Below are 19,472 nucleotides of genomic sequence, written 5' to 3' on the forward strand. Positions count from 1 at the left end.
TATTCATTAAGGTTACAGTCATATATAGGAGCTTGCTAAAGAAAGGAATGAGACTAGTACCTGATGCTTGTGATTTGCTAGTCATTGGAGTAGGCAGGCTCTGCTCCCGTGGGGCCTGTCCTCCTTGTGAGTTCTTGTCCCACAGATTCACATTCTTGTAGTTATAACTGCTAGGATCTCCCCACGCTGAAGTGCCATCATCAATATCCATTTTTCGACTGATTGACTGTGGAGAAGGTTCTTCCCAGCCACTAGGCTCCTCCTCTTTGGGGGCAGCTGGCTGTGGTCCACTGTTCCAGTTCGGGTTTGGAGGCCGCCCATTACTTGGAGTTTGGGGCGGTGGACCCCAGGAACCAGAAGTCTCCTGCTGTTGCTGCTGGTGCTGCTGCTGCTGCTTGTTCCAGGAGTTGGGCTGTCGACCCGTCTCGTTCCATGTTGAAGTTCTTTTACAATCATCCCATCCACCCTTTGAAGCAGAGCTTGTATTTGCACCATTACCCCAAGTTCCAATCTCATTTTGCCCACCTTCACCCCAACCGGACACTGGCTTGTTTCCTGCACTTTCCCAGTTACTGTTTTTTGTTTGGTCAACTTCCTCTCCCCAACCGTTCTTTCCAGAAGACCATCCTTGATTAGTTTGCCGTCCACCCCACCCCTGATCCTTACTAGAGCTGTCATTCCAAGAGGAAGATGATTTTTCTTCTTGCCTTCCTCCTCCCCAGTTAGAAGAATTGGAGTTCTTATAGTCATTCCATCCTCCACTATTTTTGGGGTCCTTCCACTCCGTTGGGGTTGAGAGCTCACCCCATCCAGACTTGTTTTGATTGCTTTGGCTGGGTACATCGCCCCAGCCCCCTGAGTTCTTTGTCTGTGTGGCAGAGCTCTCCCACCCCTCAGTTCCTTTATCAGACTTCCCCTCGGGCCGTGGCATTTCTTCAATATCCCACACGGTGTCTTGCTTAATTTGAGTCTGGCCCCAGCCGGTGTTTGAAAGCACTCGGGGGTCCAAGTCAGTCCTGCTCAGCAAAGTCTGCAGGACTGCCTGGCAATCAGGATGCGTAGGCCTGTATGATCGGCGTCCAGAATTGTGACTGTCACTACTTCCTGCTTTGTGGTTGCTTCCAGTGCTTTGACCTCCAACCTCACTTCCCGCAGAGCTGGAAGATCTTCCCCAACAGGGAGCCTGGGAATTACCTTGGTTTTCAGGAAGAGGGTGGCCTTTTTGATTGTCCCATGCTCCAGTGCTAGAATTTGGTTGGTTTGGACCACTCCACTCTCCAATCTTCAGTTCATCAGACCCAGACAGCTGTTTCCATTCTCCCTGAGAGACCCCAGATGTTAATTTGTTCCCTTCACCCCATTTGCTTTCATTTGTATGCTGAGGGCCAAAGTTCCAAGACCCACCACCCGTAGACCGGTTATTGTTATCCCAAGAATCGCTTCTTGACCCATTAGGTTTTTGAACATTAGCTCCTTTCCAGGAGTCCTCTCTCTCCTTTCCATTGTTCCCATGGTTTCCAGAATTGCTCTGCCCAGAGACTGTGTCAGTTCCAGAAGACCCCCTAGCTGTACCCCAAGATCCAACACTCCCTGTCTTTCTTTCTCCAGTGCTTTGAGAAGGGGTGTCAGTGCTCCTGGAAGGGTTCCCCAAGCCCATTTCAAAGGGCATTCCCTTATTCTCCATAGGGTTTGGTGAACTTAAGTTCAAGGAGTTAGTGTTTCCATTTTTTGGTCCATCAGTGTTATGAATTTGAGCCTGTTCTCTGCCAGAGACAAAGTTAACACCCGCATTTTCCATCTTTGACTGCTGTTCCCTAGAGGTCTGACCTACTGTGCTAATCTGTGCATTGGAGCTACCACTATCAGATTCCAGAGTTCCTTTCCTAGAATTGCCCTCTTGAACCAGTGCTGGCCAAGCAGATGGGTTGCTATTTGGGTTAAAGTTGCTGAAGCCAGAACCGGGACTGATTCTGTCTTGTCCACTCAAGTTCCTCCAATTACCTAGTCCATTGTTACTCTCGGCAGCAGGGTTGGAAGATTGAACAGATTTAGCCTTGGGATCAGATTTCCAGGCCCCAAGATTACATTCGTTTCCAGCGCTTCCAGACTGGCACTGGCTTCCTTTTCCTTTGTTACTAGTGGTGCTTCCTGGCAGAGCGTTCTTCTCCAAGCCAGGGTTCGAGGCACTGTTGTTATCGGTGGTGTTTTCGGAAGAAGACTCAGCATCTTTGCTGGCAATACAAGGCCACTCTTCCATGTCAGACCCGTCTACAATCACCTTGTCCCAGATGTGAGTTGGGTTGGCGTTGGTGCCGCTGTTGGAGGAGGCTCCAGGACCCCAAGTAGAATTTGCATAATTTGAAGCAGCAGCACCTCCAATTGCTGAATCTAAAAGTAAAAACCGAAACACCCCAAAAAGGTCATTAGTAATCTGTATTATTTATAATAAGCACAGAACATCAGATTTTTGACATCCGTTATCCCACTTATTTTGCGGAGCATAAACTCCATAGTAACAGCTGCAGCAGTATTCGTAAGTGAATATATACTGTTACTACCAGTACTGGCTCATATGACAGCTTCCATGAAAATAAAGCAAACAGCTTAAAAAACTGGGTAACTCCCCTCTCCCAGCCTCAATTCCTATGTTATATATTCTGAAGTAAGGATCACTGTTCCTGGTTGGTAATACTTTCAGTAGAAGATAAGATCAGCCTTCAGTGCCTGTCCAAGGCTTTCAGTTCATTAGCTTAAACAATGAGCATCCAATGAATGCCTTCCAGATTTGCCTTCACTTTGGGCCACCAATGAGGATCCAGACTTTACAGCAAGGTTACAACTCCCTTCTAAGCTTTCAATATTGATGAAGAGTAGTTTGTCTTCAACCACTAAATCCCACCCACCAAGATCCAAAAGATCAAGCAGTTCCCAAGTACATTCTGTTCCTTCTGTTGCTTTAACCTCAAACGCAAACTGAACAATAGCAAGGAAGTATGACTCCACTGATATTTTTATCTGTCTATCTTTTTAGCACAGAATAACCCTTTTTTCCCCCCTTCCAATTAAAAAACTTTCAGATTAGACAGATCACAGGAAGAGCTTAAGGAGGACAGACCAAGATAAGCTCAAAAGACTGCAAGACTGCCAGGTTTTCAACTTAGAAATGGTTCAGCCAATGAATGATACATGGGCAGCTCCGAACCTAGCAAGATCTTCAAATCAGTGACTTTAACATTTAATTTCTGTGAAGACATTCTAAAAGTATTAAGACGGGGGTGCTTGCTCACATATAGCATGCTAAGACACAATTCAATGGACTGTTTTATGAAACCAGTCTTCCCTTGCTGTATTTGACAGTGGCAATAACCATAACTATTGAAAGACTTTCACCAATAAAATTTAAACCTTTTTGTACAAAACTGTCTTGTATGTCCTGAATTATCATTGGTATTGGAAGAATTACATAGAACACCCATCTCCTCAGTCCCCTGCACTGGTATTAGACATCTTTCAGGGCACTAGTTTTGCCACAGGGATTTAAATCCTGGTAGAAAAAGGTCCATGTGAAGAAGGATTGTAGGTTGACTTTTAGTATTAAATCCTCATCAACATTACCTATGACCATCTGGTGAATATAACAATGTGAACAAGAAGGTAAGCTGCATGATCTTCCCCTTTGGGAATCTGCTTTTGTTTTTCTTTCATGTGGCATGAATTTAGCCACAGTATCAGTGCATGTATGTCCAACCAAACTGGGCCCAAACTGCACTTCAGTCTGCCAACAGCCAGATCTGAGGTGGGATAAACAGCGTACAAGGCAGGTAACAGCACTGCACTTCCATAAGCACTTTGATGGAGCACCTAAGGCAGCCTTGTCTCTCTCTTGTTCACCTGCCCATTCCCACTCCTCTGGCACACTCACTCTCACATGCTACCATGTATGTTCTCACTGATACTCAGTTAGGTGAATGGGTAAAAGTCATCCAGAACAAAATCAGCTTTAAAAACCAACCTGATTTCATTTTAATACAAGTCAGTTCCCCAGCCCAGTTAACTTATTATGGTGCAAAAAATGGATGGGGTGAGGCAGGTCTCAAGGACCCAGATCTTTCATGGCACTCCTGACTTACATCAGGATAATGCAGCTACTAACCATGGCTAATACAGCCATGTTAGTGTCTCTTAGTTACTAATGCACCATTAAATGAAGTGTAAAAATATGACAATTTGCAATACCAAATTTCAACCTCAGAAAAACAAATATTAAGCGTCAAATACTTACATACAACATAAGGAGCCTCTCAAAATACTTCAAAATGGTTGTCATATAGTCCACTCAACAGCAAAAAAAATGTTGCTCATGAGAAGTTTTGAAACCTTTTAGAATGTTTCACTACCACAAATTTTCCTCAGTCAGTCTACTACAATAACTGTAAAGGCATATGAGTGCCAGGATTTTACACAGCAACCATAGACTTCAGGCCACATTTTGTTTCAGGTGTTTTATCAAAATAATTTATCTCCAAGACATCTGTTTTTAAACTGCTAAGTTAAAATTTTGCCATTACAGTTTGACATTCACTTTTTCCTTTATTAAACAGCAGTTATCAAAGACAAGATAAATACTCTGTCAAACAGGGATTTGCTACAAATAAATTCAAGCAGTGAAACCACAAAAGAAATGGAATTACTAATTTTCCTAGGATCCTATTTAATAAGGACAGCCATTCCATCTAATTCACTTCTACTTCTGTACAAGTCACCTCTGTTTTTAATTCAAAACCACACAGAACTCAAAGAAGTTTGACTTCCATGATGGTTAAAAAATCACCATCCCACTGATCTGGCATCATTTCCAAAGAAAATTCAGACATACTGGTATTGTTATTTTCTTCTTTTTGACTTTCAAGTATTTAATATTTCTTTTTTAAACATCCTGATTGTTAGAATTGCAGCTGTCCTTGACTTTTCAGGTCACCTAAGTCTTTTTTTAGAAGGCAGATATTTTGAGTGGAATTTTGTTTGTTCTATTATAATTAAAGAAGAAATGTTACAACTACTGCAATTCACCAAGTTTAAAAAAATCAGGAGCAGCTATAACTTCCCCATGCTCACTAAACAATGCTAAAATCAATTTATCTTCTGGAATACTAAATGAATTGAAAAGTAAAAACAGAACAGTCATCACTTGTACAAAATGGCTTATCTAAGTACAAAAAACAAAATTACTACAAAAAAACCACAACTAAGGAGCAGTAGGCCATCTTTCTGTTTCATCCAGACAAGACATGACAGACACCTGCCCTTTGCCGACCTGGCATGTGCGTGTCTCTTTTACGAGATGATACAAAAATGTGACAAGACAGGAAATTCATGTCAAAGAAACCTGAAGAGCCATTAGGAGCTACTCTGTGACTACTGTTTATTTATGCCTTGTGTTTACCTTGCTGCAGAACATTTCAGCAACCAATTAAAACCACTCAAAACATACTTGAAAAAAATTAAACCTCTTGTTCCATCTAGTAGTAAAAATTATATCCATGGCAGCCAACAGAAGTCTGTATGCTAAAACAGTAGAAACACCCCAAAAGCAACCTGAGTTTTGTTATATAATGGCAGGCTTATGTATAATTTCAGCCATCTCTTTTCTGCCATGCACCAACATGTTCATTTAGCATTATTTACTATCACCACTTGCCTGTTGCAGTCCCACTGTCGCTCTGCAGCAGTGCTCCTGTCACTGGTTGTGCGTTGTTTGGGTTTGCTCCTGGTGCTGCTGGGGAGGGAGGCCCTGCTCCACCCCCAAGGAGCATGCAGGATGGCGGAGGGGGCTGCCCACGTTTCAGTAACACTTTGTGGTCCTGCTGGCAACGGAATCGCGGCGGCACCTCCCGAGGCATGTAGCGGGCGGCGCTTGGCGGTTGTCCGTTCGGCACTGCCACCCTTTTGGCATTGTTGCCACCATTGACTGGTGGCGATGGAGAGTTGCCAATTGGGCTGGCAGCCACTGGTTGGCTTAAACTTGGTTTCGTCACTTCGGGCACTGAAAAACAGGAAGGATGAAAATCGGAAGTTTTGCCACTTAAAACCTGTGTTAGCTACAAGAACTCACTGTGACTCTTTGCTTTTGTTATCTAATCTCTGAAATCCTGTGTAGCTTCCACCTTCTCAATAATCAAAAACAATGTAAAGAAGCAGGAATAATCAGCAGCAGCAGACCTTTTGCTTCCATGTCTAGGATGAAACTTGACATTCATCAATTTTGCTCTAAGCCCAAAATTTCTTGCAAATATAATGTTGGCAAAGAATATACCCTAGACAGCGAGTAATTTTAAAATATGAGCAGTCAAATATAACTGGCCCCACCTTCCTGACCTTCAACTGGTTTTTGGATTGCTGTGCATCATCATCTTTATTGGAAATCTGAAATCAGAACCCAAGTTTTCACCAGTTTACTAGGCTATGCAGCCACTGCCTAAACAAAAAGATAGGAAATAACCTGCCTGCTTTTGGATTCAGAGTTAACAAATCTCTGTGCTGCTCTTAAGCAAGGCAGTAATTGCTGACTCTCTCCCAAAAGACAGTCCTACACAGAGCAACTACATTTGGCTCACTTAAGGTTTCCCTGCTGCTCACCAGGTGCCCCTCAAGCCAAAGACAAGCTGCTCCTGACGACTATGATGTACTGGAGAAGAAAACCATAAATCCTTGAGGCGCTAACACCATAACAAAATCTGCTCAAGAGACTCTAGACAAACAAAGCATAATCAGTAAAACTTTTACCAATCTGAGACCAACAAAAGTGGGTCTCTCTTGGGCAACATGAATGTATTATTCTCCACATTTTATTTTTATAAGGGTTTTCCAATTTCTCTAGATAGGCTTCATTGCCCAAACCCCAAAAAGGTGTGGTTAGCCATAAAATCAAGTTACTACTTTAGTACTTTTCTTTAACTAATAGCCATTTTGTTATCAAAAAAACTGATACACAAAACAAGATTAAATATATTTTAACAACAGCTAAGTTACTTAGTTCAACTTTGAAGATGCTCATTCATGAGCCCTGTTTTCTCTACTGGACTTACATGCGCCTGAATTTAAATTTCCAAACCCAAGTAATTTTCATTCATTTTGGTACCTCACTATAAGCAGTACTTTTGCTGTTTTTCATTCCCTTTATAAAGGTGGTTTCAGTCTTGGTTATTTGACTAAAACCATTGTAAAACAGAGAACTGAGTATTTCAGCTAACCTCTCATCCACAATCCTCATCCCTTCAAGTACTTAGATGCTGACAACACATCTGCAGATTAGTTGTAGCTTCTCCATTTTAATCACCTCAACTTGTTTCTTCTGCATACTCACATTCAGTATTTCATCTCTACTCATTAGTCCCCTTCCTTCTCTAACAGTTTTGACAAAGATCTGAATCTTGGCTCAAGTCAATAAAAGTACTCCTTAGGATCAAAGATTCTTACCTTTGGTTTTTTGATCTGTGACCTGCAAATTAAGAGCAAGAATGTAAATAGAGTTTTAAGCAGCACAAAACAAACACTGAACATGTTGTGCTAAATCACAACCATAATATATAAGCACAAGAACAGAATTTGTTGTGGAATGAAAAGACCAACTGATGAACTACAAATCTGAATAGTATTCCTAGTTAGATATAAACACATATATACAAGGTTTTCCAAAGTAATACAACTCCTGTAATGACTGGCTGATGCAGAAGTCCCTGGCAGAAACAATCATACTACATTCATGATTTTGAGTACTCAATCCTCCTCCTCATCCCAAACATGGGCTTCCAAAGCACAAATAAACATGTGCTATAGCATTACAGTTCTCTGAGATTTTGGAGGTGATGTATTTCAGTTAAAGTGCAACAAAGCCTTCCTTCTGTGAGAGTATCCTTACAGTAGACTGTTGGGGCCTGAAGAAACCACAGGAGTCTGTCTTTCTGCCATCTACCCATTTCACATTTCCCAGAACATCTCTTCCAAGGAGAAGCAATTCTAAACCTTTCTGGATTCTTTCCACACTTACAAAAACTACGAGCGACACCCATAAAGTAAAATCTACTGAATGCAATAAGAAGTCAATGACCGAAATGAGTATACACGCTGGCCAACATACTCAATATAGGTTTTACTGTATCCTACATTGTTTCAGCACAGCAGATTTCAAGCTACAGTAGCGACAAACATATCACTGGTATATTCTCTGGAATCTTGTGTACTGTAGCATTTTTGAACTTGTCCATCATGAGTTCTACTACACAATAATGAAAAAACCCTAAAGATCATCATGTGTCAGGTTCTATGACACCTATTCTGAAAAGAAATTGCTGAATTAGTCCATATTTCTGGAAAACACACAGTGACAGTATAGAATAATGAAAGCACAAGTAAAAAGCAGTTTATTGTTGAAACTAACCAAGCCAGAACTCCTTTGTAGGGTAAAGAAAGAAAAGACAAACTGCACTAAATTGCTGTAGTATCATTTACTTTGGAAAGATGAAAACTGTCAATGCATATCAACTATCAAACACTATCAACTTTGCAATATGCAAAGTGGAACATTCACTAAAATACAAAATCTTAAGCATTTCATCTTCACAGACATACAATGTCCTGAAGGACACTAAAAATGTATCTGTACTAAAACTGTGTCTATACCAAGCCAGACATCAATTTTCGACTTCACTTTTGAAAAATCCTGTATACATCAAATTACATTGATCTTCTGTAACAGTTAAAAGTTCTGTGACACACTTAATTTACCCTGATGCTTGAATACAAAAGGAAAAGGGGAAAAAATATTAATTAACACAATCTGGTAATGCTGCTAAGTTTACTATAGTCATCAGCAGACACATTCAGTAAATTAGTAACTTGTCTACTTGGATAAAAAACATTTCACTGAATCCTTGAAAAATTCTACATGATAAACACAAATTATTTAGACAAAAAAAACCATCAACAAACCAAAAACCCTTTTGCCTACAATGTCTCTCTCTCCTAGTCACAAGGATCTGGTTTTGTGATTGTTTTAATCTAAAATTGAAATGCTGAAAAAAATGTGACAGTGTCTCAGATTTACAGGTGTCATCTCTCTGTGGGTAACCTATGAGCATCGGCAGGGTGGAAGCAGCTACAGTGAATGGGAAGGTGGAATAAATCTCAGCCTACTGACAGGCTACCAAACAGCCCCTGGACACCAACCACAGGTATATTTAAGCTGTCAACTTGCTTGTATAACCTCTCTTTAAGGCATTTCTTTTATTAAATTTTATTTTTTGAGTTTCAGATGATCCAGACAGAGCAATTGTTTCATGTTAGACAAACGTGGTATGAAAATGGTACTCTGAAATCATTGCTGCTTATTTGGTAAACACCTCCATAGTCAATAAGAATGAACATACACATTTATGTTTTGTCCATCTGTCTGCCCACTTTGCAATTCTGAGCTATCTCCAACTATTACTGTGAAGTTTGGCCTCTAGGAGATTAAATTACTTAGTCTTTACCCGTCCTGAGAGTGTGGCAGAATATGTACTGAACAACTTAGTAGGTGAGAGACCACACAGGAAAGCTGGCAAATCTCTTTTGTATTCAAAGCACCAATTCCTCAGTAAACACAGCACTGTTATCAAGATGATCAGTACAGCCTTTTCAAGTTTCCCTTTTATCACTGAATATCAGCACATAATCCTCAAGTCTCTACTCTTTATTCATAAGGGTCTGCACTTTCTGGCTTCTACATACATTTTTTGTACTTCAACATTAAACAGCACCAACACCGAGGGAAAAAGATACTGGAGAGACCATAACTGTAGCAACTGCTCTTTTGGACTGTTATTTGGGGATGTATCAACTGGATGAAGACAACTGACACACATTTTTTGCACCCAGTTTAAACTGATAGACTCAAATTGGTGAAAAAGTCAGATGAAAAAAGACCCTGGATAAGCCAAAATTTAACTGAAGTCGGTACTGTCTGTTCTTAGCAGAAACCGACAGAATGTAAGTAAATATTGTCATCTTTCATCACCTGATTGGTTACTGAAGCAACTAAAAAACAGACTACTGAAAGAAAATAAAGCCTTTGCTCTCAGTTTTACAAAATGATTCACATTGGAAGGGACAGCCTCTGGAAATCTAATCCACAGTTCCTACCCCTGTCCTCCACCTGGCCCCAAGAGGCTCCTCAATTTGAAACAAAATCATCAAAACTGGTTTGCACAGGACCATGTGAAGCTCAGTTTTGAGCATCTAAAGACAGAGGCACCACTACCCCTCTGAGAAACCTGTTCCAGCAGTTGCCCAGCCAGAGACATGCACAAAAAAGGAATCTTTTTATGATTAGGCAGACTTACAATATGTACATAACGCCTTATGCTTTGCCACTGGGCACTGTGGAGAAGAGTCTGCCTCCATCTTTTTACTCCCACAAAGTATTAATATACATTGATGAGATCCCCCATGTCTCCTCTCCTCCAGGAGGAACAGTCATAACACTCCCAGCCTCTCCTCATTTGTCAGATTCTCCAGTACCCAAATCATCTTATAGACATTTTGCTCCAGGGTAGTTGCACCTACTTTATACTGGGAAGCCCAGGAAGGATTTTACTGGTAAAAAGCATGGATAATGCCCTAAGAGTCTCAAACTAACTCCTAGAACAACCTGCCAAATTTTATTGTAAAATACAGACCTTCTAATACACCAAGTTAAAATTTTTTTTTCTGAGTAGAACCAATTTTTGGTGACTTAAAAATTTCTCCACAACTCAGACTTGAACTGGTAGACTTCAGCAAAAGTGCTATTAGCTACAGAAAACGTCAAATTCAAGTAATACTTAGCAAAAAATATAAACGGAATCTTCAGTAGTAAATATTTCATATAAACTTCCTTAAGGATTAAAAAAAACCAAACAATCTTCCTGCTCTAATAAATATTTACTCAACTTTACGGCAAGAATTGCAAAAGCTCATGAGTATTTCAATCCATGAACACCACAAACAAGCAGCAGTCATGTAGAGAGAGATCCAAAGAAGCCATATTAGATAACTTAAATGCTTTATATAAAAAAATTCATTTCATTTTACACAGCACTCTAAGGAGAAGAAATATCCAAGTTAAACAGCTCAGTTCCAGGAAAACGATGCAAAAAAGCGTCTTTAAAGAAGCACCACTCTTAAGCAACAATTTTTAAGTTCAAATACAAATTAACATCTTATTACCACCAACACTGTTTATGTTTTAGCTGGATAAAAGAATTAAAATATCAAAACCCACCTTCTGAGCAGAGTCCTTCTTTTTCTTATCCTCTTTCTTCCTTTTCTTGTCTTCCATTAACTGTTCTTCCCTTTCTTGCTCCTTCTCTCTGCCAAAACATGAAAAACAATGGTCTGAAAACGTTGGCACAATCAAGTTGAACAAGAGCCACACATACTATCAATCTCTTCCCTGCAAGAAAGACAGTCAAGCTATCAGATTCCTCTTATCACACTTCATTTCTATCTGAGGGTTTCCATCAAATTGTTATAAGAAAAGCACCTTCTAGCTCAGTATGGCCACAATCATGCCACATGCTGCATAAAGGAAAATTCCTTTATTCAGATCAGGTCTGTTATGGCAGTTCACTACATAAATTAATCACATGCCTGACAGTAGAAAATATCTTCAAGACATTTTGGCCAAAGTACTCTTATAATTGGGTCATGCTATTATTTAACGAAGAGTCTCATGAATCTTTTCATATGGAAAAAAAAAGAAAAAAAAAAAAAGGGAAGCTGTAATTTAATATAAGATAGTTTGGTCTGATACAACATTTATCTTCACAAGGGGAAGAGATTATTCTATTGCCTGTAGCTATGTCACTTGTAAGAGACTAGAAGTGTCACATCAAATCAAACCTATCATTTATTATACAAATCTCTAATTTAATTTCTAGGCTATTGTATCCACCCACAGAATTTTTGTGATGAAACTTGTAATATAAATTACTTTCCAGGGAATCTATTTTTTCCCACAAGAACATTCTTTCAAAAAAAGGAAAAAAAAATACATGCAGCTGCTATTGTTGTCAAGCCATCATCTTGTTGCTATGTTCTGTATCAAATATGAAAAGTACTATGGAATAGTTAATTTACTGCATTTATATTATTGGCTGAACTGTTTCTATGGTGAATCACATTTTTGTTAACCAGTTGTATTCACCTCCTTAAAAATAAATTTAAGGCCAAGTTTCCAGCTTACCTGGAGTAATTTCTTTTTATATGGAAAGATTAAGACAAAGACCATTAATGTAAAAAGATGATTTGGCAGATGAGGAGTGGGATCAGAGACTCTACAAATGGGAACCAACTAACAAGTATAATCCACAATCTTTCAGAAAAAAAATAAATTATAAAAACCAGAACAGCATTACAAATAAAACAGGAGTTTATAATAGTACTGAACTATTTCTTGTATTTATGCCTAAATCAAAGGACTTTTTGGATCACAGTTTAAAAACCTTAAGAGTTGAGTTGGCTTTGCTGCCACATTGTATAGACTTTTTCCTGAATTGCATCTATACAGTAAAGGTAAAAGAAATAGCCTTCTTTTCAATCTCACTGAATTCTACAAAGCCGAAGTGCAAAGAGACATTTACACAACTGATTCCTACAAAAAATATTTTGAGGTGCTATGTATTAATAGCTTCCTGATTGAGGGCTTCCAAGAACTCTCTGAATGACAAAGGAGCTACAGAGAGTAATTAATGTCTTTCTGGTTTTCTGAAGTTGGTCACCCCTTTTTCATGGATGGATGAAATTGATAAGGGCAAGATGAGTCATCAGTAACAACATCCTGAGGTTACCACCAAATGCAACTACTACACTTTTCTGTGAAGCACTAGGGAGCTTAGTGTACTTTGCATTGTGTGTCATAGCATTGAGACAGAATTTTTCACTTTCTTTGAGCCACAGATTGCAAGCAAGTTGAAAAAGCTCTCCTGCGACACCCTCATCATTCCAAGTTGCTATGATTTCAAATTATGTTTACTACTTCTGTCTTGTCAAGCTATGTATACCTTTTGGGCTGTGGTACAAGTTTCTATTTTCTACACCATTTCCAAAGAACTTTCTTGAAGTAGGCAAATGTTTAAAAAGAAGTTTAAAAGGAGCTGTCTCAAAAGAACTGCTGAAAAATGGTAGGCTCAAAACACAAAATGACTTCCAGTAACTGCCTGGCACACAGGCAGCTTTCTACTTAAAAGCACCTTCCTCACTTTTGTGAGCAGACGAAAAGGGAACAGAAAAGAAAAAGAACCACATTCACAATCCCAGCAGAAGCTACAGCTTACAGTGACATGCAGCACTAAAAGGATACAAGGACAAAAGATCCATAGCCTGAAAGTAATTACCTAGTTATGGTCTGCCTTTGTGGTAAATTTAGGACATGGAGATTGCTATTGCTGCTGCCTTGTTTTTTGATCTACGTGGACTACAGCTGCAGAGAAGCCCTTTTGTTTGGCATGAATACCTCCCCTTCTGCTCTTTTAGCAGGATTTAATATTCCATTGGGCGCATCCTCAACAACCACAACACAGCAGCAACCAACACTTCATTTACTTCATTTACCAAAACTTTATTTAGGCTTCAATTAATATAAGCTCTAAGGTGGAAAGGACCTATCTGAACACTTGGGCTACATCATGTGTATGAGATTATAGAGCTCCTGACAAAGCACAGAGCAAAACCTCACAAACATGTCAAAGTATGAAGTTATACTTTCCAAATGACTGAGCAAGAATAGATGCTACAGACACTACCAATGTAGAACCATAGTGAAAGTTCACTAAACTAGACGGGTAAATATCTTATTGTTATTTTGGGTATCACAAGTGCTGTTTTCCAAATTCTACTCTTTGATGCATTTCACTAACATTTGCTTTAAGATCAATGATTTTCCTCTTCAGCTGGGTGCAAGATGCTTGTTGAATACAAGTTTAACTCACAGTGTTACATGTTCTGAAAAATTCAACACCAACAAAGCTTTCAATCATCTCCTTGATGTATTCCAGAGATAATGCTGCCTATTAACTTCCCATTAGCCAAAAGATAGTTCTTCCTGGCCTGTTGAAAACTCAGGGGTCCATAATGTGCTTTCCAGCAAACAGCTGCTCACACTGAGGAGATCAACAGGGGGAGAAAACCCATCAACTCCAAGCAGAGTGAATTTAGAGTAATGCAATGGGGTGTGGTTCCGGGTTTTGTTATTAGCACACTGTAATGGGAACACAGACACACCACAACCCTGAAGAGGAAGTCTGCTAAATACAAATCAGCAGCCTGCTTTTTAACCTAGTGTTTTTTTAAGAAAGCATGTGTTCATCTAAAAATATGACCTAATTGCACTTTAATTAGTCTCCCACAAAATCTTAGAATCAGTATTACTGAAAAGTATTTAAAAAGCATATTACAGATTTTAATTCCAAGTATTTAAAGTACGGCATATTAACAGCTTAAAAATGATGAGAAACTGTACACTGTAATCCAAAATGTTATCTCCATTCTAAAAAAACCCAAACCCAAATAAACCCAGTAGTTGTGATGCATTACACCTTATCTAAATTCTTAAAGCAACCTCCTAAGTAAAAAGCAATTATTTTAGAGAAGTTTTTTACACTAGTTAAACTAGAGACATAACAGAAAACAGTTGTGAAGTCTGTGTTATTAAAATATCCATTTCAGAGGGAAAAGAAAGCAAAAATAGACATTCAAGAAATGTGTTCTCCCTCAAAACAATTTACTTCTTTTGGAAATTGTTCATTTCCTGTAAAATTCCAATACTCATTTTTCCAGAAAATTCTATTTTAAAGAGTTGTTCTGACGCATTATGGGCTTAAGGCACAGGTAGAGGACAGAAGTTGCCTTCAAAGCTCTTGCTGTCACAAACTGAACTGTGAGACGAGACGATGTGCAACATACTGCACGCTATCTGCTGCCAACACACTTGGATAGGGAGAGATAAAGTGTCACACAGTATTAGCCTACACAAACCCCATAATCCTGCACGGTCACCCTCAAACTAAAACAGCACCAAAAAATGAAAGTGAAATATAAGAAATTAAAATTCCTAGAGTGGCACTTAAGTGCACACAACTCCCAGCTTCTTTTGCAGCAGCACAAGACAACGGTGTGAGAGTCTGGAAGGTCCTCACAGGTGAAGATGTGCACTAGATACCAGCGCTGTGAGTCCTCTTCCCTCCTCCTGACCTCACACTTCTTTTCAACACAGTCAACTTGAGTTAGCTACTACACTTAGACACAGGAATGGCAGTAAACTTCTATAGGTGCACCCTGTTCAGTTGTTGTGATAAGCACAGGGCAATTTACAAACCTGCTTCCAATTGTGAGCTGACTTGTGCATCTTCTTTCAGAATACTAGGATTCTGAAACCACACTTGCAGGACCAGAAGCACTTTTATACCTATATAGCTACCATGTCACCTGAACAACTGCTACGTCTTCCCTCGAGCCTTCAGCCAAAATGGGCCAGAGCTAAAAGCCTTCACCATATGCAGAGAATGATGGTCTGCATGCACAGACCATTGTCACTGAGAAGGAAAACTTGAGCTATTAATATGTCTTTCTTACAGATAAGCCTTTAGTGATCCAAATTATCAGACCACAAACATATTTCAAGTCGTTTGGAAACAGAGGCAAAGACTCAAAATTTGATTAAACCAGAAATTTCTCCAACAATAAAGTATCCAATATTGGTCAAGATTTGAAGAAAAAAGAATTTCAAGTGAATTCTAATTATAAGCACCTAGCTTCTCAACATTGTTCCAAGTTTTCTCAGTATTGTGATAAATTATACAGCCTGGATACCAGTAGAATTAAGCATCACACACGGGTGTCCCAGATATGTTGCAAAACACCTTTATAAAAAGCTCAAGTCCAGGTGCAACTTCCAAGACAAAAGCCCCCCTCAACCCATACAGGGACAAAAATCTCTTACAGGAAAGTAAGATGTCTTCAACAGTGCTATTTCATGAACACCTTGCTGCTGCCACTGGCAAGTGGTTTTCATTTTCTTCCACTTTAGTTCTCTTCATCGAGCTCTGCCCTCAACCTCCACTTGCCTGGACCTTCTCTGGAACTCAGCTGAGTGTATGGGAAGCAAATTCAACTCATAGTAATGCATTATAAAGTATAAGCTGATTAGAACTAAGGGTCATAAGCAATGAAGAAAAGGCATACTACAGCTTCCAAGTGAGTTCTTTGAGGTGTAAGCCCTTCTTGCTGCAGCAAGGGACACAGGCAGTCTACAGCTTGAAATGCTCAAGGTGGATGAAAGCTAAATCATATCAGGAAGAAGCTGGATGTCAGAGCCTAAAAATGAAGCAAAATTAAATGCACGACAATTGGAGCACAGAAATTTTACAGTTTTACCTCATTTACAATTTTACAATCTTACCTTGCTTTCATTTAACATATCCCACTTAACAGACATGCTCCATAATTTCAGCATCATGAGAAGTGTGTGGCATGTCCAAACATGCAAGTGTGCTCCAGTGCATTTAAAGAGAACATCAAACAGAAGCAAGATGTAACACAGCATGGAATAAATCCCAGGGCTGACAGACCCTACATTCCTAAAGGTAAAATTACTTCCTGTAGACTAAGCCATGTAAATAAAGAGTTATGATCTTGCTGATCAAAAAAGTCAAAATGGGATTAATTAATTTTATTTAAAAAAAAAAGTTAAAATATTCAACATCACAGTCTTCTTTCTTATTAAGCAATGCTTGCATGCATAGATTAGACAGCCATAAGCCATAGAAAATATGCTTACATGGGAGATAGCCATTTCAAAAGTCAGTCTTTAGGCTTAACTGACAAAAATGGAATATGAAATTACTTTAGGCCAAATTATTTCTGATGCTTATATGGAAAAACAATTGATTCTTCAGAATAGCATTCTTGAGGACCTAGAGTATAAAAACTTCCAAGAGGGAAAAAAATTATTTGTTTGCTTGAAAAGAGACAGAAATTCACAGTATCACCAAAGAACTGCAATATCGATATAAGGGATAAACTGTGCAGTTCAAAATCAACCATCTAGTAACAGGATCACTGTCCCACACTTTCTGAATGTAAGTGAAACCAAGATAGCAGAACTCAGCCCTTCAAAGTATGAAATTAAGACTTTCATATTTGCAACGTGTGTAAATAGAATATACATCATATGTAAGACAAAAGTCTTTCATCTCTCTCTCCTAGGGAAAGCTGTGGATTTTATACAAACACAACATATACTCACCATATTTTAAATAAAAAGACTTTTGGAAAGTGTGTTTCTAGAAGTGCTCTAAAGCAGCATTTTCAAAAGATTATTCCTTTTCAAGGACTTAGAGTAAGCTGCTTTTTCTTCTCTTTGGCCGAAAACCAAAAGAGCGTCAAAGCAAGAAAGCTGCGTACTTTAAATAGCGTATCTGGCACAAGCGATACGCCTTTATCACAGCACAACATCAGTAACTGGGTGCTGCTGTAGATAATAACCAACTTTAAAACATCAGCAAACTGACTTGGCTAAAAGTACACTTTTCTAAAGGAATGCTCCCTACAACTCTTATTTCACTTGTTAACAGAGTAAAATTCATCCTTTGTGAAATCTTATATACCTATGCACAATGACTTATAGGGAGACAACAGCTAAGCATAAAGGGTTCTTTAAAGAACTGGATGTTAGAAACCCTACAGTACAACAACAAATGCTCACAAAAATGGAGGCTTTTCCTCAACTCTTCACCAGCTGAAGGGGCAAGAGTATCATTTGAAGAGGGAGGGAGCCAATTTCAATTTTAAGAGTCACCTGTTAATAAGAAAACCTTGAAATATATTTAAAAGATTTAAATGATTTTAAAAAAATATTCTGTATTTCTTGTTTGCACTCCTTTAAGCAGAATTACTCTTTCCTGCTGGACAATTTCTATCCATCTATGTACTACAAAACTGATTTCCAAATACAATCTAAAGTTCCTATATGTTAGCAAATTGATAAAACGCAAAGCTTTAAGAAACCGGAGACCTATAGCCGAAGGTCTAGAATGTAAGAACTGAGGAAGTTTTCTCTCCTACTTCAGGCTTCAAACACTTTGGAGCTCTTGCAGATCTGTAATTTTTATTTCATAGTATGCACACTCATACACACCAAAGACACAGGTAAAGTGTGTTTAGACAACTCTGAAATGTGGTAGAAATAGCCCAAGAGTGGCAAAACATGAGGTTAGAAATTTGCCTGTAATTAAGATGTCCCGTAATGTATCCTATCAGGACGTCCCTTGGGCAAGACAAAGTTCCATTCAGGACTTTAAGGTTCTATGTGATTAAGAAAAAGCCTTACTTTCCTCTAAAAACTACTCACACATGTAGAAAGCTGCATTATCTGTGTTTGCCAAGAAAAATACTTATGTCATTCTGACAGCCACGAAAAACACCATGGACCAGCAAAATGATAACAGCTACCAGAATAAAATAAATTAAGGACCTGTGCCCTGCTACAGGGACACAAGTCAGTTATTTCACAGGGAAGAGAGACCTGGCAATCCTCAAGATCTCTGTTCTACTACAAATGATCTGCTCTGGCAATATGAACTCTTTCAAAACTCAATAACCTCACTAACACCATAATATCAGCAGATAAGACGACAGACAACTTGGCAAACCTTTCCTGTCTTCCATTAAGTGGAGATCTTTCATTTCTCCAATTGTGTGTTTGAGTGAAAAATCAAAGCCCTGAACAGACAACCACTGTAAGGAAGCTGCTGCTGACCTTTTCTTTGCATGTGAAACTTTTTTTTACTACATCATCCAAAAAGATCTTACCTCCCTGACTGTGCATACAAGATACCCCCAGAGTCCTAACTTGTCATGCAACAGGGGGTTTGAAATGAACTCAGGCTGTCTGGGAAAAGTGTCAGATGTCAGTCGCAGGATTATTTATTAGTCTGCAAGCGTGCACAAGTATTTGCCAGTGTTATTTTGTATTAAAAGAGACACTCTACCATTTTTATCATCTCAAATGGTTTATCTATCAGAAGAAAAAAAAAATTCCTTTCGTTTGAAATCTAACAAAAAAAATTATACAATCTTATCCCTAAATGGTCCCTTACAGATTGTTTTTTTCAATGCTGGGTTTTTCTGTGTTTTTCATTTGTTCATTTGTTTCTTTACAACCAATTCATCTTCTAAAACTGAACTATCACTTTTTCCCTAGATACATTATACCGTTACTGGCATTCATTACCAGGATCAGAAATAATTCTGACTGAAGGGGCCTCCAGAAGTCAGCCAGAGCCTGATCTAACCCCACACAAAACGGACATCATCAAACAGAATGCTCTGGACCAGTCACATTCTGACTATTCTCCAAAGCTGAGACACTACTATTGCTGTGGAGAACTTACTCCACT

The 19,472-nt window shown here is 39.0% G+C and overlaps 1 protein-coding gene across 19 annotated transcripts in view; it reads right to left on the reverse strand.

The window, feature by feature from the left end:
* Nucleotides 1–19,472, reverse strand: part of TNRC6B (trinucleotide repeat containing adaptor 6B) — a 129,826-nt gene that overhangs the window by 37,444 nt on the left and 72,910 nt on the right. For 15 of the 19 annotated variants that reach the window (XR_004497523.1, XM_033514444.1, XM_033514442.1 and 12 more), the window contains 4 exons: nt 11,300–11,387; nt 7,477–7,498; nt 5,699–6,043; nt 61–2,388 (listed from right to left, as the gene is read on the reverse strand). Coding sequence is in view for 18 of the 19 variants with exons in the window: in XM_033514444.1 (XP_033370335.1) it covers nt 61–2,388; nt 5,699–6,043; nt 7,477–7,498; nt 11,300–11,387 (2,783 nt within the window). In the remaining variant the exon portion in view is untranslated. Of the gene's footprint in view, nt 1–60; nt 2,389–5,698; nt 6,044–7,476; nt 7,499–11,299; nt 11,388–16,015; nt 16,131–16,474; nt 16,567–17,320; nt 17,462–19,472 lie in introns of those variants that run through there. The other 4 variants (XM_033514437.1, XM_033514440.1, XM_033514439.1 and 1 more) reach the window with 4 other exon arrangements.

This window comes from Parus major, chromosome 1A, assembly GCF_001522545.3.
Source record: "Parus major isolate Abel chromosome 1A, Parus_major1.1, whole genome shotgun sequence".
NCBI lineage: Eukaryota > Metazoa > Chordata > Aves > Passeriformes > Paridae > Parus > Parus major.